Source organism: Hyla sarda, chromosome 2 (assembly GCF_029499605.1).
Source record: "Hyla sarda isolate aHylSar1 chromosome 2, aHylSar1.hap1, whole genome shotgun sequence".
Classification (NCBI taxonomy): Eukaryota; Metazoa; Chordata; class Amphibia; order Anura; family Hylidae; genus Hyla; species Hyla sarda.
In genome coordinates this window covers 514,316,503-514,332,544 of record NC_079190.1, presented here as the reverse complement: position 1 = coordinate 514,332,544, position 16,042 = coordinate 514,316,503, and the positions used below count along the sequence as shown (strand labels likewise).

Here is a 16,042-nt window from a genome sequence, read left to right as displayed (position 1 = left end):
GCTCTTAGAAGCAGCAGCAGCATGGAGGACAGTATAAAGCAGTGTAAATCCAGCACTGGGTGATAGATAACACTTACAAGAGCAGTGGTCTCAAACTGTGGCCCTCCAGATGTTGCAAAACTTCAACTCCCAGCATGCCCGGACAGCCAACGGCTGTCCGGACATGCTGGGAGTTGGAGTTTTAAACATCAGGAGGGCCACAGCTTGAGGCCACTTTGTTACATAGAAAGTATTGGATAATTCCACGGAGCCTTCTACCCCCCCCCCCCCCCACCCCATGATCGGACAGTTTGGACCTACCAGAACCTTCCGCCATTTTAGATCACTTACCTTGACAAAGTAATTTGTTCCAGCGACGCATTGACTTGCGTATTTGACGACTGTAAACTGTGCGGCATTGACCCCGGATTGAGCCTCAAACGCGGTTTTTACCTGGAGATACAAAAAAAAAAAGCGTATAAAATATATAACATATAAAATAAGGATGAATGTGAGAAAACAGTAAATACTTTTACATTTTTAGTTTTTTTTTTTTACAATACGATGAGTTGTATAAATAAGGAAGAAGTAGGTGACAGTGACTGATGGAGGAGGATCTACAGGTTATTACTCTTTCCCTTTGTCCTGGGGGGGTTTACTCATGATGGATGATGATCTACAGGTTATTACTCTTCCCCCCTTGTCCTGTGGGGGTTTACTCATGACGGATGAGGATCTACAGGTTATTACTCTTTCCCCCTTGTCCTGTGGGGGTTTACTCATGACGGATGAGGATCTACAGGTTATTACTCTTCCCCCCTTGTCCTGTGGAGGTTTACTCATGACGGATGAGGATCTACAGGTTATTACTCTTTCCCCCTTGTCCTGTGGGGGTTTACTCATGACGGATGAGGATCTACAGGTTATTACTCTTTCCCCCCTTTTGTCCTGTGGGGGTTTACTCATGACGGATGAGGATCTACAGGTTATTACGCTTTCCCCCTTGTCCTGTGGGGGTTTACTCATGATGGAGGAGGATCTACAGGTTATTACTCTTTCCCCCTTGTCCTGTGGGGGTTTACTCATGACGGATGAGGATCTACAGGTTATTACTCTTTCCCCCCTTTGTCCTGTGGGGGTTTACTCATGACGGATGAGGATCTACAGGTTATTACTCTTTCCCCCTTGTCCTGTGGGGGTTTACTCATGATGGAGGCGGATCTACAGGTTATTACTCTTTCCCCCCTTTGTCCTGTGGGGGTTTACTCATGACGGATGAGGATCTACAGGTTATTACGCTTTCCCCTTGTCCTGTGGGGGTTTACTCATGATGGAGGAGGATCTACAGGTTATTACTCTTTCCCCCTTGTCCTGTGGGGGTTTACTCATGACGGATGAGGATCTACAGGTTATTACTCTTTCCCCCCTTTGTCCTGTGGGGGTTTACTCATGACGGATGAGGATCTACAGGTTATTACTCTTTCCCCCTTGTCCTGTGGGGGTTTACTCATGATGGAGGAGGATCTACAGGTTATTACTCTTTCCCCCTTGTCCTGTGGGGGTTTACTCATGATGGAGGAGGATCTACAGGTTATTACTCTTTCCCCCTTGTCCTGTGGGGGTTTACTCATGACGGATGAGGATCTACAGGTTATTACTCTTTCCCCCCTTTGTCCTGTGGGGGTTTACTCATGACGGATGAGGATCTACAGGTTATTACTCTTTCCCCCTTGTCCTGTGGGGGTTTACTCATGATGGAGGAGGATCTACAGGTTATTACTCTTTCCCCCTTGTCCTGTGGGGGTTTACTCATGACGGATGAGGATCTACAGGTTATTACTCTTTCCCCCCTTTGTCCTGTGGGGGTTTACTCATGACGGATGAGGATCTACAGGTTATTACTCTTTCCCCCTTGTCCTGTGGGGGTTTACTCATGATGGAGGAGGATCTACAGGTTATTACTCTTCCCCCCTTGTCCTGTGGTGGTTTACTCATGATGGATGAGGATCTACAGGTTATTACTCTTCCCCCCTTGTCCTGTGGGGGTTTACTCATGATGGAGGAGGATCTACAGGTTATTACACTTTCCCCCTTGTCCTGTGGGGGTTTACTCATGATTGAGAAGGATCTACAGGTTATTACTCTTTTCCTTTGTCCTGTAGGGGTAAAAAAAAGGTGCAGGAACTCCGCTCCCATGTGTTCCGGCAGGACTTGAGCCCTGCATATACTGCACTATACATATACAGCACTAAACATATACATATCTAACACATACAATACATATAGTGAACTATAAATATACAACACTATACAATACACAAACAGCAATATATATATGTGGCACTATACATATGACACAAAACAATACATATACAGCACTATACATATACAGCACTATACATATACAGCACTATACATATACAGCACTATACATATAAAGCACTATACATATACAACACTATACATATACAGCACTATACATATACAACACTATACATATACAGCACTATACATATACAACACTATACCTATAGAACACTATACATATACAGCACTATACATATACAGCACTATACATATACAGCACTATACATATACAACACTATACATATACAGCACTATACATATACAGCACTATACATATAGAACACTATACATATAGAACACTATACATATACAGCACTATACATATACAGCACTATACATATACAGCACTATACATATACAACACTATACATATACATATACAACACTATACATATACATATAAAACATTATACATATACAGCACTATACATATACATATAAAACACTATACATATACAGCACTATACATATACAGCACTATACATATACAGCACTATACATATACAACACTATACATATACAACACTATACATATGCAGCACTATACATATACAACACTATACATATGCAGCACTATACATATACAGCACTATACATATACAACACTATACATATGCAGCACTATACATGTACAACACTATACATATACAGCACTATACATATACAACACTATACATATACAGCACTATACATATACAACACTATACATATACAGCACTATACATATACAACACTATACATATACAGCACTATACATATACAACACTATACATATACAGCACTATACCTATACATCACTATACATATGCAGCACTATACATATACAGCACTATACATATACAACACTATACATATGCAGCACTATACATATGCAGCACTATACATATACAACACAAAACATATACAGCACTATACATATACATCACTATACATATACAACACTATACATATGCAGCACTATACATATGCAGCACTATACATATGCAGCACTATACATATACAACACTATACATATACAGCACTATACATATACAGCACTATACATATACAGCACTATACATATACAACACTATACATATAGAACACTATACATATACATCACTATACATATACAACACTATACATATGCAGCACTATACATATGCAGCACTATACATATACAGCACTATACATATACAACACTATACATATACAGCACTATACATATACAGCACTATACATATACAGCACTATACATATACAACACTATACATATACAGCACTATACATATACAACACTATACATATACAGCACTATACATATACAACACTATACATATAGAACACTATACATATAGAACACTATACATATACAGCACTATACATATACAGCACTATACATATACAACACTATACATATACATATACAACACTATACATATACATATAAAACACTATACATATACAGCACTATACATATACATATAAAACACTATACATATACAGCACTATACATATACAGCACTATACATATACAGCACTATACATATACAACACTATACATATGCAGCACTATACATATACAGCACTATACATATACAACACTATACATATACAGCACTATACATATACAACACTATACATATACAGCACTATACATATACAACACTATACATATACAGCACTATACATATACAGCACTATACATATACAATACTATACATATACAACACTATACATATACAACACTATACATATACAGCACTATACATATACAGCACTATACATATACAGCACTATACATATACAGCACTATACATATACAGCACTATACATATACAACACTATACATATACAACACTATACATATACAATACTATACATATACAACACTATACATATACAGCACTATACATATACAGCACTATACATATACAGCACTATACATATACAACACTATACATATACAGCACTATACATATACAGCACTATACATATACAGCACTAGACATATACATACTGCTCCATTATACAGTAGATGATACAGTATATACTCACCGAGTCGACCACAGCTTGTACCTCAGGGTCGGCGGGCTTCTCTTCACTCGCTGCCCCGCATAGGACTGGAGGGTCAATGACCCCACATTTATACTTCACTCCATCCATGGTGAGTGTGATCTCAGAGAACCTACAGGACTGCTTATATATCCATGGGACAAACCACTGAGCAGGGGGGGGGGGATCATCCGTCTTCTCACATTCCTCGCCTTAGGGGATGTATAAAGAGGACAGTGATCGGAGTCGTCCATACCTGAGCGACAAAGAGTGGACTGCGGGATCAGTACAATGGAATAGATACGGTATTATTCGGTGTCACCAACCTGATGACCGTATATAATACTCCACTATGGGGACACGAAAAGTGTCCAAGAAAACAATAAAAAAATAATAAAGAACCCCCTCCCCTTTATAAAAACAAATTAAATAAATAATTCAACAAAAAAAATTGTATTTGGTATTTAAATATAAGATTATTGATCCTTTATGACGAACGGCGAGAACGCAAAACAATTCCGCACAATCCAAAACAGAACAGAAAGTCAGATATATACAAAAGCGATAAAAAAAAACTACAGATCGCGGCGCAAAAAGTGATTCCCCCCATACAGACGAAAACACGGAAAATAAATAAATGGTAAAATAGAGAAATTAGGAGAATATTGATTTTGCTAAAAAAAAAGAAAAAGTTACATTCCTCACTAAAATGATACGGAAACAATATAAACTGTGATCGTACTGACTCACATGACACCTCTGACTATATACATGACACCTCTGACTATATACATGACACCTCTGACTATATACATGACACCTCTGGCTATATACATGACACCTCTGACTATATACATGACACCTCTGACTATATACATGACACCTCTGACTATATACATGACACCCCTGACTATATACATGACACCTCTGACTATATACATGACACCACTGCTCAGTGACTATATACATGACACCACTGCTCAGTAACTATATACATGACACCACTGCTCAGTGACTATATACATGACACCTATGCTCAGTGACTATATACATGACACCACTGCTCAGTGACTATATACATGACACCACTGCTCAGTGATTATATACATGACACCACTGCTCAGTGACTATATACATGACACCACTGCTCAGTAACTATATACATGACACCTCTGCTCAGTGACTATACATGACACCTCTGCTCAGTGATTATATACATGACACCACTGCTCAGTGACTATATACATGACACCACTGCTCAGTGACTATATACATGACACCACTGCTCAGTGACTATATACATGACACCACTGCTCAGTGACTATATACATGACACCACTGCTCAGTGACTATATACATGACACCACTGCTCAGTGACTATACATGACACCACTGCTCAGTGATTATATACATGACACCACTGCTCAGTGACTATATACATGACACCACTGCTCAGTGACTATATACATGACACCACTGCTCAGTGACTATATACATGACACCACTGCTCAGTGACTATATACATGACACCACTGCTCAGTGACTATACATGACACCACTGCTCAGTGATTATATACATGACACCACTGCTCAGTGACTATATACATGACACCACTGCTCAGTGACTATATACATGACACCTATGCTCAGTGATTATATACATGACACCACTGCTCAGTGACTATATACATGACACCACTGCTCAGTGACTATATACATGACACCACTGCTCAGTGACTATATACATGACACCTCTGCTCAGTGACTATATACATGACACCACTGCTCAGTGACTATATACATGACACCACTGCTCAGTGACTATATACATGACACCTCTGCTCAGTGACTATATACATGACACCACTGCTCAGTGACTATATACATGACACCACTGCTCAGTGACTATATACATGACACCACTGCTCAGTGACTATACATGACACCTCTGCTCAGTGACTATATACATGACACCACTGCTCAGTGACTATATACATGACACCACTGCTCAGTGACTATATACATGACACCACTGCTCAGTGACTATATACATGACACCTACTGCTCAGTGATTATATACATGACACCACTGCTCAGTGACTATATACATGACACCACTGCTCAGTGACTATATACATGACACCACTGCTCAGTGACTATATACATGACACCACTGCTCAGTGACTATACATGACACCACTGCTCAGTGATTATATACATGACACCACTGCTCAGTGATTATATACATGACACCACTGCTCAGTGACTATACATGACACCACTGCTCAGTGATTATATACATGACACCACTGCTCAGTGACTATACATGACACCACTGCTCAGTGACTATATACATGACACCACTGCTCAGTGACTATATACATGACACCACTGCTCAGTGACTATATACATGACACCACTGCTCAGTGATTATATACATGACACCACTGCTCAGTGATTATATACATGACACCACTGCTCAGTGATTATATACATGACACCACTGCTCAGTGATTATATACATGACACCACTGCTCAGTGACTATATACATGACACCACTGCTCAGTGACTATATACATGACACCACTGCTCAGTGATTATATACATGACACCACTGCTCAGTGACTATATACATGACACCACTGCTCAGTGATTTATATACATGACACCACTGCTCAGTGACTATATACATGACACCACTGCTCAGTGACTATATACATGACACCACTGCTCAGTGATTATATACATGACACCACTGCTCAGTGACTATATACATGACACCACTGCTCAGTGATTATATACATGACACCACTGCTCAGTGACTATATACATGACACACTGCTCAGTGACTATAAACATGACACCACTGCTCAGTGACTATATACATGACACCACTGCTCAGTGATTATATACATGAACACCACTGCTCAGTGACTATATACATGACACCACTGCTCAGTGATTATATACATGACACCACTGCTCAGTGACTATATACATGACACCACTGCTCAGTGACTATATACATGACACCACTGCTCAGTGACTATACATGACACCACTGCTCAGTGACTATACATGACACCACTGCTCAGTGATTATATACATGACACCACTGCTCAGTGACTATATACATGACACCACTGCTCAGTGACTATATACATGACACCACTGCTCAGTGACTATACATGACACCACTGCTCAGTGACTATACATGACACCACTGCTCAGTGATTATATACATGACACCACTGCTCAGTGATTATATACATGACACCACTGCTCAGTGACTATATACATGACACCACTGCTCAGTGATTATATACATGACACCACTGCTCAGTGACTATATACATGACACCACTGCTCAGTGACTATATACATGACACCACTGCTCAGTGACTATACATGACACCACTGCTCAGTGATTATATACATGACACCACTGCTCAGTGACTATATACATGACACCACTGCTCAGTGACTATATACATGACACCACTGCTCAGTGACTATATACATGACACCTCTGCTCAGTGACTATATACATGACACCACTGCTCAGTGACTATATACATGACACCACTGCTCAGTAACTATATACATGACACCTCTGCTCAGTGACTATACATGACACCACTGCTCAGTGATTATATACATGACACCACTGCTCAGTGACTATATACATGACACCACTGCTCAGTGACTATATACATGACACCACTGCTCAGTGACTATATACATGACACCACTGCTCAGTGATTATATACATGACACCACTGCTCAGTGACTATATACATGACACCACTGCTCAGTGACTATATACATGACACCACTGCTCAGTGATTATATACATGACACCACTGCTCAGTGACTATATACATGACACCACTGCTCAGTGACTACATACATGACACCACTGCTCAGTGACTATATACATGACACCACTGCTCAGTGACTATACATGACACCACTGCTCAGTGATTATATACATGACACCACTGCTCAGTGACTATATACATGACACCACTGCTCAGTGACTATACATGACACCACTGCTCAGTGACTATATAAATGACACCACTGCTCAGTGACTATATACATGACACCACTGCTCAGTGACTATATACATGACACCACTGCTCAGTGACTATATACATGACACCACTGCTCAGTGACTATATACATGACACCACTGCTCAGTGACTATATACATGACACCACTGCTCAGTGACTATATACATGACACCTCTGCTCAGTGATTATATACATGACACCACTGCTCAGTGATTATATACATGACACCACTGCTCAGTGACTATACATGACACCACTGCTCAGTGACTATATACATGACACCACTGCTCAGTGACTATATACATGACACCACTGCTCAGTGACTATATACATGACACCACTGCTCAGTGATTATATACATGACACCACTGCTCAGTGATTATATACATGACACCACTGCTCAGTGATTATATGCATGACACCACTGCTCAGTGAATATATGCATGACACCACTGCTCAGTAATTATATACATGACACCACTGCTCAGTGACTATATACATGACACCACTGCTCAGTGATTATATACATGACACCACTGCTCAGTGACTATATACAGGACACCACTGTTCAGTGACTATATACATGACACCACTGCTCAGTGATTATATACATAACACCACTGCTCAGTGACTATATACATGACACCACTGCTCAGTGATTATATACATGACACCACTGCTCAGTGACTATATACATGACACCTCTGCTCAGTGACTATATACATGACACCACTGCTCAGTGACTATATACATGACACCACTGCTCAGTGATTATATACATGACACCACTGCTCAGTGACTATATACATGACACCTCTGCTCAGTGATTATATACATGACACCACTGCTCAGTGACTATATACATGACACCACTGCTCAGTGACTATACATGACACCACTGCTCAGTGACTATACATGACACCACTGCTCAGTGACTATACATGACACCACTGCTCAGTGATTATATACATGACACCACTGCTCAGTGATTATATACATGACACCACTGCTCAGTGATTATATACATGACACCACTGCTCAGTGATTATATACATGACACCACTGCTCAGTGATTATATACATGACACCACTGCTCAGTGATTATATACATGACACCACTGCTCAGTGACTATATACATGACACCACTGCTCAGTGACTATACATGACACCACTGCTCAGTGACTATATACATGACAACACTGCTCAGTGACTATATACATGACACCACTGCTCAGTGACTATATACATGACATCACTGCTCAGTGACTATACATGACACCACTGCTCAGTGACTATATACATGACACCACTGCTCAGTGACTATACATGACACCACTGCTCAGTGATTATATACATGACACCACTGCTCAGTGATTATATACATGACACCACTGCTCAGTGATTATATACATGACACCACTGCTCAGTGACTATATACATGACACCACTGCTCAGTGATTATATACATGACACCACTGCTCAGTGACTATATACATGACACCACTGCTAAGTGACTATATACATGACACCTCTGCTCAGTGATTATATACATGACACCTCTGCTCAGTGACTATATACATGACACCACTGCTCAGTGACTATACATGACACCACTGCTCAGTGATTATATACATGACACCACTGCTCAGTGACTATATACATGACACCACTGCTCAGTGACTATATACATGACACCTCTGCTCAGTGACTATATACATGACACCACTGCTCAGTGACTATATACATGACACCACTGCTCAGTGACTATATACATGACACCACTGCTCAGTGACTATATACATGACACCACTGCTCAGTGATTATATACATGACACCACTGCTCAGTGATTATATACATGACACCACTGCTCAGTGATTATATGCATGACACCACTGCTCAGTGAATATATGCATGACACCACTGCTCAGTAATTATACATGACACCACTGCTCAGTGACTATATACATGACACCACTGCTCAGTGATTATATACATGACACCACTGCTCAGTGACTATATACAGGACACCACTGCTCAGTGACTATATACATGACACCACTGCTCAGTGATTATATACATGACACCACTGCTCAGTGACTATATACATGACACCACTGCTCAGTGATTATATACATGACACCACTGCTCAGTGACTATATACATGACACCTCTGCTCAGTGACTATATACATGACACCACTGCTCAGTGACTATATACATGACACCACTGCTCAGTGATTATATACATGACACCACTGCTCAGTGACTATATACATGACACCTCTGCTCAGTGATTATATACATGACACCACTGCTCAGTGACTATATACATGACACCACTGCTCAGTGACTATATACATGACACCACTGCTCAGTGACTATATACATGACACCACTGCTCAGTGACTATACATGACACCACTGCTCAGTGATTATATACATGACACCACTGCTCAGTGATTATATACATGACACCACTGCTCAGTGATTATATACATGACACCACTGCTCAGTGATTATATACATGACACCACTGCTCAGTGATTATATACATGACACCACTGCTCAGTGATTATATACATGACACCACTGCTCAGTGACTATATACATGACACCACTGCTCAGTGACTATACATGACACCACTGCTCAGTGATTATATACATGACAACACTGCTCAGTGACTATATACATGACACCACTGCTCAGTGACTATACATGACACCACTGCTCAGTGACTATATACATGACATCTCTGCTCAGTGATTATATACATGACACCACTGCTCAGTGATTATATACATGACACCACTGCTCAGTGACTATATACATGACACCACTGCTCAGTGATTATATACATGACACCACTGCTCAGTGACTATATACATGACACCACTGCTAAGTGACTATATACATGACACCTCTGCTCAGTGATTATATACATGACACCTCTGCTCAGAGACTATATACATGACACCACTGCTCAGTGACTATACATGACACCACTGCTCAGTGATTATATACATGACACCACTGCTCAGTGACTATATACATGACACCACTGCTCAGTGACTATATACATGACACCTCTGCTCAGTGACTATATACATGACACCACTGCTCAGTGACTATATACATGACACCACTGCTCAGTGACTATATACATGACACCTCTGCTCAGTGATTATATACATGACACCACTGCTCAGTGACTATATACATGACACCACTGCTCAGTGATTATATACATGGCACCACTGCTCAGTGACTATATACATGACACCACTGCTCAGTGACTATATACATGACACCTCTGCTCAGTGATTATATACATGACACCACTGCTCAGTGACTATATACATGACACCTCTGCTCAGTGATTATATACATGACACCACTGCTCAGTGACTATACATGACACCACTGCTCAGTGATTATATACATGACACCACTGCTCAGTGACTATATACATGACACCACTGCTCAGTGACTATACATGACACCACTGCTCAGTGACTATATACATGACACCACTGCTCAGTGACTATATACATGACACCACTGCTCAGTGACTATATACATGACACCACTGCTCAGTGATTATATACATGACACCACTGCTCAGTGATTATATACATGACACCACTGCTCAGTGATTATATACATGACACCACTGCTCAGTGAATATATACATGACACCACTGCTCAGTGACTATATACATGACACCACTGCTCAGTGATTATATACATGACACCACTGCTCAGTGATTATATACATGACACCACTGCTCAGTGACTATATACATGACACCACTGCTCAGTGATTATATACATGACACCACTGCTCAGTGACTATATTCATGACACCACTGTTCAGTGACTATATACATGACACCACTGCTCAGTGATTATATACATGACACCACTGCTCAGTGACTATATACATGACACCACTGCTCAGTGATTATATACATGAACACCACTGCTCAGTGATTATATACATGAACACCACTGCTCAGTGATTATATACATGAACACCACTGCTCAGTGATTATATACATGACACCACTGCTCAGTGACTATATACATGACACCACTGCTCAGTGACTATATACATGACACCACTGCTCAGTGACTATATACATGACACCACTGCTCAGTGATAATATACATGACACCACTGCTCAGTGAATATATACATGACACCACTGCTCAGTGATTATATACATGACACCACTGCTCAGTGACTACTATACATGACACCACTGCTCAGTGAATATATACATGACACCACTGCTCAGTGACTATATACATGACACCACTGCTCAGTGATTATATACATGACACCACTGCTCAGTGACTATATACATGTCACCACTGCTCAGTGATAATATACATGTCACCACTGCTCAGTGAATATATACATGACACCACTGCTCAGTGATTATATACATGACACCACTGCTCAGTGACTATATACATTACACCACTGCTCAGTGACTATATACATGACACCACTGCTCAGTGACTATATACATGACACCACTGCTCAGTGATTATTTACATGACACCACTGCTCAGTGACTATATACATGACACCACTGCTCAGTGATTATATACATGACACCACTGCTCAGTGACTATATACATGACACCACTGCTCAGTGACTATATACATGACACCACTGCTCAATGATTATATACATGACACCACTGCTCAGTGACTATATACATGACACCACTGCTCAGTGACTATATACATGACACCACTGCTCAGTGACTATATACATGACACCTCTGCTCAGTGACTATATACATGACACCTCTGCTCAGTGACTATATACATGACACCACTGCTCAGTGACTATATACATGACACCACTGCTCAGTGACTATATACATGACACCTCTGCTCAGTGACTATATACATGACACCACTGCTCAGTGACTATATACATGACACCACTGCTCAGTGATTATATACATGACACCACTGCTCAGTGATTATATACATGACACCACTGCTCAGTGACTATATACATGACACCACTGCTCAGTGACTATATACATGACACCACTGCTCAGTGACTATATACATGACACCACTGCTCAGTGATTATTTACATGACACCACTGCTCAGTGACTATATACATGACACCACTGCTCAGTGACTATATACATGACACCTCTGGTCAGTGACTATATACATGACACCACTGCTCAGTGACAATACAAGACACCACTGCTCAGTGATTATATACATGACACCACTGCTCAGTGACTATATACATGACACCACTGCTCAGTGACTATATACATGACACCTCTGCTCAGTGACTATATACATGACACCACTGCTCAGTGACTATATACATGACACCACTGCTCAGTGATTATATACATGACACCACTGCTCAGTGATTATATACATGACACCACTGCTCAGTGACTATATACATGACACCACTGCTCAGTGACTATATACATGACACCTCTGCTCAGTGACTATATACATGACACCACTGCTCAGTGATTATATACATGACACCACTGCTCAGTGACTATATACAGGACACCACTGTTCAGTGACTATATACATGACACCACTGCTCAGTGATTATATACATAACACCACTGCTCAGTGACTATATACATGACACCACTGCTCAGTGATTATATACATGACACCACTGCTCAGTGACTATATACATGACACCTCTGCTCAGTGACTATATACATGACACCACTGCTCAGTGACTATATACATGACACCACTGCTCAGTGATTATATACATGACACCACTGCTCAGTGACTATATACATGACACCTCTGCTCAGTGATTATATACATGACACCACTGCTCAGTGACTATATACATGACACCACTGCTCAGTGACTATACATGACACCACTGCTCAGTGACTATACATGACACCACTGCTCAGTGATTTTATACATGACACCACTGCTCAGTGATTATATACATGACACCACTGCTCAGTGATTATATACATGACACCACTGCTCAGTGATTATATACATGATACCACTGCTCAGTGATTATATACATGACACCACTGCTCAGTGACTATATACATGACACCACTGCTCAGTGACTATACATGACACCACTGCTCAGTGATTATATACATGACAACACTGCTCAGTGACTATATACATGACACCACTGCTCAGTGACTATATACATGACACCACTGCTCAGTGACTATACATGACACCACTGCTCAGTGACTATATACATGACACCACTGCTCAGTGACTATACATGACACCACTGCTCAGTGACTATATACATGACACCACTGCTCAGTGATTATATACATGACACCACTGCTCAGTGACTATATACATGACACCACTGCTCAGTGATTATATACATGACACCACTGCTCAGTGACTATATACATGACACCACTGCTAAGTGACTATATACATGACACCTCTGCTCAGTGATTATATACATGACACCTCTGCTCAGTGACTATATACATGACACCACTGCTCAGTGACTATACATGACACCACTGCTCAGTGATTATATACATGACACCACTGCTCAGTGACTATATACATGACACCACTGCTCAGTGACTATATACATGACACCTCTGCTCAGTGACTATATACATTACACCACTGCTCAGTGACTATATACATGACACCACTGCTCAGTGACTATATACATGACACCTCTGCTCAGTGATTATATACATGACACCACTGCTCAGTGACTATATACATGACACCACTGCTCAGTGATTATATACATGGCACCACTGCTCAGTGACTATATACATGACACCACTGCTCAGTGACTATATACATGACACCTCTGCTCAGTGATTATATACATGACACCACTGCTCAGTGACTATATACATGACACCTCTGCTCAGTGATTATATACATGACACCACTGCTCAGTGACTATACATGACACCACTGCTCAGTGATTATATACATGACACCACTGCTCAGTGACTATATACATGACACCACTGCTCAGTGACTATACATGACACCACTGCTCAGTGACTATATACATGACACCACTGCTCAGTGACTATATACATGACACCACTGCTCAGTGACTATATACATGACACCACTGCTCAGTGATTATATACATGACACCACTGCTCAGTGATTATATACATGACACCACTGCTCAGTGATTATATGCATGACACCACTGCTCAGTGAATATATGCATGACACCACTGCTCAGTGATTATATACATGACACCACTGCTCAGTGACTATATACATGACACCACTGCTCAGTGATTATATACATGACACCACTGCTCAGTGACTATATTCAGGACACCACTGTTCAGTGACTATATACATGACACCACTGCTCAGTGATTATATACATGACACCACTGCTCAGTGACTATATACATGACACCACTGCTCAGTGATTATATACATAACACCACTGCTCAGTGATTATATACATAACACCACTGCTCAGTGATTATATACATAACACCACTGCTCAGTGATTATATTAATGACACCACTGCTCAGTGACTATATACATGACACCACTGCTC

The 16,042-nt window shown here is 40.6% G+C and overlaps 1 protein-coding gene across 1 annotated transcript in view; it reads right to left on the bottom strand.

Annotated features, from left to right (window-relative positions):
* Positions 1-4,497, bottom strand: part of LOC130357301 (leukocyte cysteine proteinase inhibitor 1-like) — a 5,120-nt gene extending 623 nt beyond the window's left edge. Inside the window, exons 1-2 of the mRNA XM_056559977.1 lie at positions 4,384-4,497; positions 331-432 (exon numbers count right to left, since the gene is read on the bottom strand). Of these exons, the coding sequence (XP_056415952.1) occupies positions 331-432; positions 4,384-4,491 (210 nt within the window). The 5' untranslated portion in view covers positions 4,492-4,497. The remainder of the gene's footprint in view (positions 1-330; positions 433-4,383) is intronic.
* Between the last annotated feature and the right edge of the window lie 11,545 nt (positions 4,498-16,042).